This window comes from Varanus komodoensis, unplaced genomic scaffold, assembly GCF_004798865.1.
Source record: "Varanus komodoensis strain SLA01 unplaced genomic scaffold, ASM479886v1 scaffold29_1, whole genome shotgun sequence".
In the NCBI taxonomy this organism is placed as follows: Eukaryota; Metazoa; Chordata; class Lepidosauria; order Squamata; family Varanidae; genus Varanus; species Varanus komodoensis.
In genome coordinates this window covers 8,586,687-8,596,039 of record NW_025335759.1, presented here as the reverse complement: position 1 = coordinate 8,596,039, position 9,353 = coordinate 8,586,687, and the positions used below count along the sequence as shown (strand labels likewise).

Sequence of the window (9,353 nt, the reverse complement as noted above, 5' to 3'; positions counted from 1 at the left end):
TTATTTGTGAATCAGTTTCGTATTGATGCTTGCAGCCCGATGAAGGGCGGCAAGATACTCACAGATAACAAATCAAACTCGTTGGGGACTAGCAACTCTCAACCAGTTACAGAAGGAGCCCCCAGTCCAAGCTTCCTCGCGGCCAGCCGCTCGCGGGCGCCCATTAAGTGGCGCCATGCCCCTCCCGCTTGGCAGGGCTAAAAGGGCGTGAGGCGGTACCACCACAGCCCCGCCCCTTCGCCGTAAGCCCCGCCCCTTCCCCACCCGAGGCCACGCCCGCACCTCTGTGAGGGTGCCTTCGCTCCCTCCTCAGGGCCCTGCTCTTGGCGGGACGGGACGGCGTCACGAAAGACGGCTTTTGGTCGCGGGTCCCCGGCGCGCCGAGCCACGCCCCTTCGCGGCGCAGTCCCCGCCCCTCAGTATAAATTGCCGGCGTCTTTGCCACCGCCTTTTCAGTCGCGGGACCGCCTTAGTCGGCAGAGCGGAGCGGCAAGCGCGGGACGCGGAGGAGAGGGCGAGAACCCGAACCGCAGGCGCGCGCGCGTGCCGTGAGGAAGGGAAAGGCCGAACGAGGGGAGGCAGCTCGTTCGCGCGAGGGGCGCCGTCGGAGTCTCCACGCGGAGCGGAGCGGGCGAGCGAGCGAGCGAAGGAGGGAGGAAGGCAGAGCATGGCGCTCTCGCTGCCGGTCAACGGGGTGAAGGAGGGCGACAAGGAGCCGCTCATCGAGCTCTTCGTTAAGGTAAGCGGCTCCTCAGCGCGGCTGGGCTAAGCCTATCCCTTCTCTTCGGTGCTCCGCTCCGCAGAATGGTCCCCCCCTCATTTCCCTGCGTGCTCCTCACTGAGGGAGTCGGCTTGACTCGCTCTCTCCTGCATCTCCGCGGGAGCTCCGTCCCCAGCGTATTTCTCAGGCGCGGTCAAGTTCTCTGATGAAATCTTTTCTTTCCGCTCCACAACTTCAGTCTCCCCTCCCGAATCCTCTAAAGGAGCCCCGTGCGGATTATTAGTACTATTACTGCGTTGTATCCCGCCCTTTTTCTTACTGCGAGCAGTCCGAGGGGCCTTACGAAGTCCTGCTCCTCTCCATTTTGTCCTCAGCAGCTCTGTGGGTAGGCTAGGCAGAGAGCCTAAAGTCGCCCCGCGAGCTTCATGGCTGAGTGGGGACTTGAGCGCGGCTCTCCCAGGACCCAGCCCAGCTTTGGCCACGACCCACTTGCTTCCTTTCCGCCCCCCCCGCCCCATCCATTTTTAGCCATTAGGGTTGAGCAAAGCGAGGTCTGGTGAGGGATCAACCCCCGAGAAGCAGACCGTAGATTTGGGCCAGGCTGCTGAACCTGCCCCCCACCCCCGAAATGGAGCTGGGGGCAAGTCATAAGCTGGTGACATGCCTGGGGGAGATGCTGTCGGTGGCTGCTTGTCCTGACCGCCCTCTGCCCCTTCCAGAACTGGCCGTGCGCCCGTGCATTCCGCTTGCTGGGGAACAAGAGGGACAGAGGATGCTCTCTCTCGCAGTCCAGCCCTGCTTGTGAACTTTCTGCAGGGATCTGAGTGGCCACTGGGTGAATAGAAAGCTGGACTAGATGGCGTGGTCCACCAGGGCTATTTTTATCACCGCTACCACCCCATTAAAAACAACCTCACTGTGGTCTACACAGAAATCAGATCCTCAGTAACCTAAAAGATAAAATGGGAAGGTATAAAACTGGTTCTACCACAAAAAAGTTAGTTTAAAACGTCTGAGCAAATGAAGAGTTTCTTATTTTTGTGTGCCCCACTGCTACTTAGTTGATGAAATGAGGGCTTTAAAACAGTAAGTGGGGACTAATTTGCTTGATTTTTGTTTCCACCTCTCCAGTTTGGGAGATGATAATCTGCTGCATGCTGCCCCTCTAGCATTCCTTCTTAAACATAAAAGTACACACCTTGTGAAAATTATGGATCCTGTCATGAGTTCAGAGAGCTTTTAGGGCATGCTGCAATTTTTCTGTCCTGGTGTGAAATCATCAGTTCTTGCACTCCAGTCCAAGTAACCCCTCAAAATTGTTTATATTTAGTATAGTCAGTTGTCTTTGCTTGTTTGCATCCCATCATGTGTGGTGTCTTCAAGCTGGGATACTCCTGTGTTCTCTTAGCTTGGAACAAAAGCCTCCTCATAGTTTCACTTCTACCATTTGGGGCCCCTACATGTGGCTCATCTCATTCTGAAACTATCTCTTCACTGAAACCCTGTCCTTAACAGCCACACCTCACCACAGCTCTTTACTTTCTGCTTGATATGGCCTCCATTAGTATTAGACTAGTACAGTCCTCCCCTCTTTATACATCTTGCTTCTCCTTTGAGTGCACCCAGGATCTTCATGCATGGTGGTAGGTTCTTAAGTAGCATCTGAAGATGCCACTGCTATATCCTTTAAGAGCCACTTTGTACTGTTTTGTAACCTGAGGGCTTTGTATTACCTTATGCCAATAAATTCTACATATGCATTGCTTTGTGCATTTATTGTAGGAAAATTATCATAAAAGTTATTAAATAAAACTATTTGGAGTTTCTCGCAATCTTTTTAGCTTGTTCTTTGCCTTGTTCTCCCCCTGCCCCCACTGCCCTGACACCCAGTCTTGGATTCCAGAAGATAAATCTGACATTTATTTTGGACCATTTCCCTCAATAATGGTATGGGATGCTATAATTAGTGTGTGACAGGTGAGAAATGAGCAAACATATTTCTTTTGGTATTGCAGTGCTACCTTCTTTAATGGAATAGGGATGAACAAAACTGTCCATTCAGTTTTCTCCTGCATCCAGGTTTTTAAACTCTCAAGCCTCTTTCTTGTTTATGTAGAAATATACGAATATTGATAAACGTTTATTAAAAGTGAACAGAAGTATGTTCACTTTTCCAGCAGTATGCAATAGTTGCATTCAATAGTTGCAACTATTTCTAACCTGGAGAGAACTCTCATTAAAACTGAGCCTGCCAGAAAAAGATTATAGGTCTGGATCAACACCACAAATAATGCTAGAATACATAAGGATTCAAAGCTAGACTTTTAACACCTTAGCACTCTGCCTGGGTGGTTGAATCTCCAAGTTTCATTTATTTGATGTTGATTTTTAGAATAATCTTCAGATTCTTTCTATTCAGTCTGTTGAGCACGTGTGAATCTTGGTACATTCTTAACAAAGAATGAATGGAATGCTTACTGATCTCAAGAATAGGCAGAAGTGGTATAAGGCTAGCATAAACTTTGTTGTTTGTTTTTGTATCACCCACCAGCCAAAAAGCTCTCTATAGATATCATTATGATCCTGAAATGGCTTTCTTTTAGTCACTGGATTCTGAAGACTTTGCTTTGGATGATGTCTCATCATGAGCATCATGCTTCAGATAATGTCTCCTCCCCATTTCTCCTACTAAAACTTTCTGTTTTCTCGTAATGTCTCCTTCTCCTGCTATGTTAATCCATTAATCACAAAATGTCATAATCATCACTAATGTTCCAAATTATATTTCCTTTTAAGAAGTTACTGCTTTGAAATAGTATGTGGAACCTTTTTTTCTACTATTCTATTTCCTGTTTATCTCTAACTTTACACTTGTAAGGAGTGAGTCCATTAATATTGGACATAATCTTTAAAAAGTGTAAAGAGATCTTATGTAAAAACTCTTTATAAAAGCATCTATGTTTCTAGTTTTTGGTAGAAAGAAGATATCAGATGATTTATGAAATGACTTCTTGTATTTCATTACTTTTGCATGTTGCCACAACATCAACCTTTGCCTTGTTGATCACATGAAATACTCAGCCTTTAACATAGGGTGTGAAACCTTGCTTTGGGAAGCCCCTTTTTAAGATAGTGCCTGTTCTCCTATGCTCTGTTAGTAAAATCCTCATCTATGCACCTCTCCCTTTTTGCAAAAGAACGCACCAGCTTCCTTCTGGAATGTAACAGGCACAGTTGAAAGCAGACTTGAGCTGGGAATAAGGGGTGGAGAATTGATGGAGTCTGGATGAAGTAATCTTCTCCAGAAGTCATTACTTCATGCATGCTATGAATAGTCCATTTACTCATAGTTACTCATTTGCTCTTGGAGGGTGACGTAAAGGGTTGTTGGCTTATGTTCTTCCTACTACTACTGCAAAGTTTTTTCGGGTTTTTTTTTTTTTTTTTTTTTTGGGGGGGGTTTTAAAGGGTTTTTTTTTTTTTTTTTTTTTTTTTTTTTGGTAAATTTTTTTTGGTTTTTTTTTTTTTTTTTTTGCAGTGGGGGGGATTATAAGAGGCTACTTGAATTTAAAATATAGTCACTTTGAGTATACAGATGCATATATGAGTCCTTTGATTTACAGAGGCATTATCACATAACCTGTTCCACCCATGGTACTGGCACTGATACACCAGTTGAAGAAACAGGACTCCATGGCTTCTACCCCATTATCATATCTGCTATTGTGGTGAATGGTAAATGTCTTGAAAACATTTTCTGATTCACTTTTTGGAACTGCATGTCTTTGTTCATCATTTGACTTCTAAGGACCAGGCTGTAATTTTTTTAAAATGTGCAGAGTAGTACAAATACAGCTCCAAATCATTTTAGCTATCAGTAATAGGAGGGATGCGTGTTCCATGTTCAGTCTGAATGCAGTCTGAAGGAAATTGTTTCAATGGGGGAGTTAAGACTATTGCATTTTAGACATAGGTGACGTACGGATGGGATCTTTCCTAATCTTTATCATTAATGGGCTATAGCAGTGTACCCCCCACGCACACTAGGTTATTTACCAAAAAGCATATTTTAAAAAGTGGGTGACATGTATAGGAGAGAAAAATAGAAGTCACTAGTTTTCAACTGAGTGGTTAAACATAGTCATTGTGACTTCTGAAGTGCCTCTGAAAGAACAATATTTATACTCAGTCTGCTATAATGCATGGCCTTTTCCTTCTCTAAACCATATTTGTAAAGCAAACTCTAGCACTTACACTGGTGGTCTGTGGTAATAAAAAACTTAGGCTGGTGCCTTCGTCAAGTGCCTTTGCTCTTTTACAGTCTGTGCTAACTTGAAGTGCAAATATTTGCTGTCTTAATGCTGATAAAGCAGCACAAGCTAATCTTGAGAAGTGGTTAGGAATGAGGCATATTCACATGTATAATTGATAAAGATGAGTTGCTTCCAGTATCAAGCAGCAATGTTTAATACACCCATTTGGATTATTACAGAATTAAAGATCGGGATATAGTTGTGTGGCTATAGCCAGGATTAGTTAAGTTGAATTAGAACAAAAATCAGAACAAGAATGTTATCATAAGTGTGATGTACAGCCATTGTCTGTATCACAGTCCTGTGTGGATAAGTCACACTTCTCTAATTCAAGAGAACAGAAGTGGGTCTTAAGTTTGACTGAGCAGAGATACAAATACAAGTCCAGGTACAATGACTGGATATTGTAAAGTTGGAAAAAGTGCACCAAAGGGAAATTAAAATGAACAAGGGGCTGGAGCTGCTTCACTGTCAGGAAAGGTTACAAAAATCTGTTTATCAGATAGGCATTTTAATTCCCTTCCCATAATACCGGAGCCCCAAAGGGCCATCCTATGAAGCTGACTAATGCGTGATTGAAGATGGATAAAAGGTAGTACTTCATGTAACACTATTATACGTGTGAGTATGTAGTGATGATCCCCAATTTGGATGGTTTTGAAAGGAGATTAGGCAAATTCGTGGGAGATAAGGCTATCAATGGTTACCAGTCCTGAGGCTAAGTGGTACCTCCCTTCTCAGAGACATCTGTTAGGGAACCTGGGCGGCAGTTGAACAGAACGCTGCACCTTTGGCCTGGTCCAGCTGGTCTCCTTTTAGTTTCTTACGTCCTAGTCATTGAGCATTCTCAGGTTATGCAAGTTCAGAATAAACTGCGAATAGCTATTTTGGTTTTCTAAGCTTATTGATAGTACCAAGACTTCATCATTTTTAAGAACATGCAAGTAACAATTTAGGTATAAAGAAAGGAAGATGAGAAATTTATGAGCATGAGAGAACAGTAGGGGCAAGGATGATGGAATTCCCTGATACTTGAATACCAGGAATATTCCAAGCTTTTCTCTGCCTCCATAAGATCTAGAAACTTGATTAAGAAAACTATTTTCAAGCAAGATTGTTGGCACCAATCTTGCATGGGTCTTGTCCAATAACACCTGCTGAGCTGCTACTCTTGCCTTAGTTAAAAGGAAATGGTATTGGGAGTGCTGCCTGCTGTTTGATAGTACATCATTAATGTAAGTTTGCACTATTAACATTTGTAGCAAAGTTTGATTTGGCAAGTACAACTTGTCAACCAATATGAAATTTTTGTAGATAGAGTTGGTTGCATTTCCCTAGCTATTGATGTAACATGGATATATTTTGTGAATTTAGAAGGCTGCATGAATGGAAGGGTTAAATGTGATACTTTCGTGCACCTGCCTGTCGAGCTAGTACTAGCCATATCCAGGTTACCCTTTTGAAGAGAGGAAGAATAATGGTAATTTTTCCACCAATAAATGGATGTACTGGTATATCTCTCACCGGGCCTAAAAAAATCCCTGAATTAGATAGAAATAGTATTATTTAAAAACATCTGACCATAAAGAGTGTAGTGAAACTGCAGATTTGGTATGTGCAAGAACTGAAGTTGGCTCGTAGCTACCCACTTCTTGGAAACTGATTGGTTAAAAGCCAAGGCCTCGGCATTTCGAAATACCCTAGTAGTGGAGTGTGACTCCGGACAAAACAAATGGTACATATTAAAATGTGATCTCTCCATCTTTACAAAAAGGACAGCTCTTTAACAGTATCATAGAATCATAAGACTAGACAAGTGTCAAGGGTAGTTCAGCTCTCATCCTTCTCTCTCCGGAACTCCCCTCTGCATGAGAGAGACAGACTTTGTAGCCTTATGCATGACCACTTTGTGCTGCAGGATACTGGAAAGTTTTTTGGATTTTTTGGTTATATTGTGGCATGAGCAGGGAAAAAAACCATGTTCTCTATTCCAGAGTTATAACCGTATTCACTCTGTTAGTGAAATTAAATTGTTTCAGGCAGTGATCCACACATTTTTGTTGGCACTACAGCCAAGCCAGAGATGGTGGCCACCAGAATTCTGCTTCTCCATATCCTTGAGCTTATGCAACTGTGCAAGATAAAGGGAAATATTCTCTCTGCCCTGGGGTTGGAGACAGAGGAGCAGGGCTTTGTTGGTGTGGGCAGAGTTATGGAAAGTGAGCAAACAGCCCAATCTGATTTTAGGACTAGATGGTGGCAGTGAACAGCATGTGATTGTCCTGACCGGTCCCTCCTTTTGCAACATCAGGATATTGGAAGCAGGCTTGGATTTGTTGAATCTGCTAGAGCATGTTTGCTGCACTAAGTGAAAATGTTGAACTTTGGTCTCAAGTAAGTGGGCTAATCTGAGCTCCTGGGAAGTTTTTTCTTGGTTCCAGTTATGATAATCAGATGTTGATTTTTAATTTCCATGCCTTATTTTGGCTGTTTCAGCAGCTGGCCAAATAGCTACTCTGAGTTCAAGAAACCATATGGGAACTGGTCCAGAATAATCTGACCCAGCATGTATAATTGGTTATCTCCTCTTGAACTGTAACATCATAAATTCTTTTCCAAAGAATTGTTGTATGTTTCAACAGTGTACCTTAGAAAGAAAAACAAAGGGTGTGGAGAGAGGAGATAAGTGCTCTGTATTCATTTCTAGTCTTGGTGTCAGAAGATAATCTTACTCAGAGGTCTAGCTCAGCATCAAAATAATCTCATTATGCACAGTCCTTATGGTAGGTGCAGCATTCTTGCTAAAGGATTATCTTGTGAAAAACCCTTTACCTTGGTCTGAAATACATTTAGGAAATACAAGTGGGATGTTACCTTTCAGGGATAGAGAATATCAAGCGGCAGACAGTCATGCCCACATTGGACTGGCAGTGTGGGTTCTGCAGTTTGTGGACCCAAAGGGCACTTTTGGAAACTGGAACCTGAACTGCATTCTGTGGAACCTTTACTGCATTTATTACCCAGCCTTGAAGCTTTGTATTGCCTGCCTGTCACAGGATCAAGTGTTGCCTGTTCAGTGCATTCAGAAGAATTTAAGACATTGAGCTCCAAACAGCTTACCAGCCAGTCATAAATGTGTGATTTCGAGAGTTCTTGGCTATCTCCAGTACTGTTGGGCCAGCTAATAGCTGCACTTGGAGGGCGTGATCTATTGTTGGGTATGAATTCTGTTCATACAGGTAGCTGGTAAAGAAGAAAAGTGGTATTAAACATGCAGAAGGATAGAGGGTAGAGAAATGAAATAGAAGTGTGGTCATCACTTCCTTCATTTGCTGGAGAGAGACTTTGCTGAAGAATGTTAGCATCTTTTCAGCTGTGGGGCATGGGAGCAAATAGGGCATGTTACTGGTTAGTGGAACTAGTTCACTGTAGAAACCAAGATGAAACTGTCAGGCAAGAACTCCCCAGTTCAAACATCGCCTTAGATGCAAATTTAAGGTGGCCTTTGGCTGACTCTTGTTTCATCAACAAAGAATCAACTTCATACATTCTTCCTTTGTCTTTGTGAAGACAAGTTGGCCAAGGGATTGTGTTATGTTTGAATTGGGATGTCCACAATGCCATATTATATCTGACGCCTGTGCTTTAGTGCTGGGATAAGCAGTGGGATCTGTTTGCCCAACCTAGTGAAGGCACACTTAATCAGTATCACAGATGTTTGTGTTTTACCATAAAGATGCAATTATGCAAACTTTTGGACAGCATTCTCCTTCAGTGATCCTAAGTGCTTCATCCGTTCTGTGTGAATATGCCTCCATGGTGATTTTAAAACTTTTATGTGTGTGCAACTGCTGCCCAGAAAGCACTTGCTTTTTTCACTAAACACTCTTGGTTGTATAGATTTTGGCAGAGCATTAGAGGTCATGCATGGCTCTATGTTCCTTTTATTCCTGTGCCAAGGAAAAGATATTCTCTGCCAACGGATACATATATTGGAGGTGGCACAAAAGCAGTTTGGACAGGCTGAAACTCACTTGGCCACCCCATCTTATGTGGCTAATTAAGAGCTTACCTAAAGTTATTGGCCACTCTTTGAAAGTGAGGAAGAGAGTCCATAGCACCAGCTAATCTTTCAGTGGGCAGCTTGAGACAATATTAGCATGCTAAGAAATCAGACCTGAGAAGGTAGTCACCTGAAGTGAGTTCAGGGTCAGAGCCTCTGGAGGGAGGGGGTCAGGTGTTTAAGTGTTGGCTCTGCTTTTTTTTTACCTTCTGAATTTGAGAGAGAGGCAAAGCCTATTCAGCTTTGGCTGCAGTTG

At 43.2% G+C, this 9,353-nt stretch overlaps 1 protein-coding gene across 1 annotated transcript in view; it reads left to right on the top strand.

Moving 5' to 3' along the window:
• Positions 1-437: 437 nt before the first annotated feature.
• Positions 438-9,353, top strand: part of CLIC4 (chloride intracellular channel 4) — a 49,745-nt gene continuing 40,829 nt past the window's right edge. Inside the window, exon 1 of the mRNA XM_044434788.1 lies at positions 438-739. Within this exon, the coding sequence (XP_044290723.1) occupies positions 668-739 (72 nt within the window). The 5' untranslated portion in view covers positions 438-667. The remainder of the gene's footprint in view (positions 740-9,353) is intronic.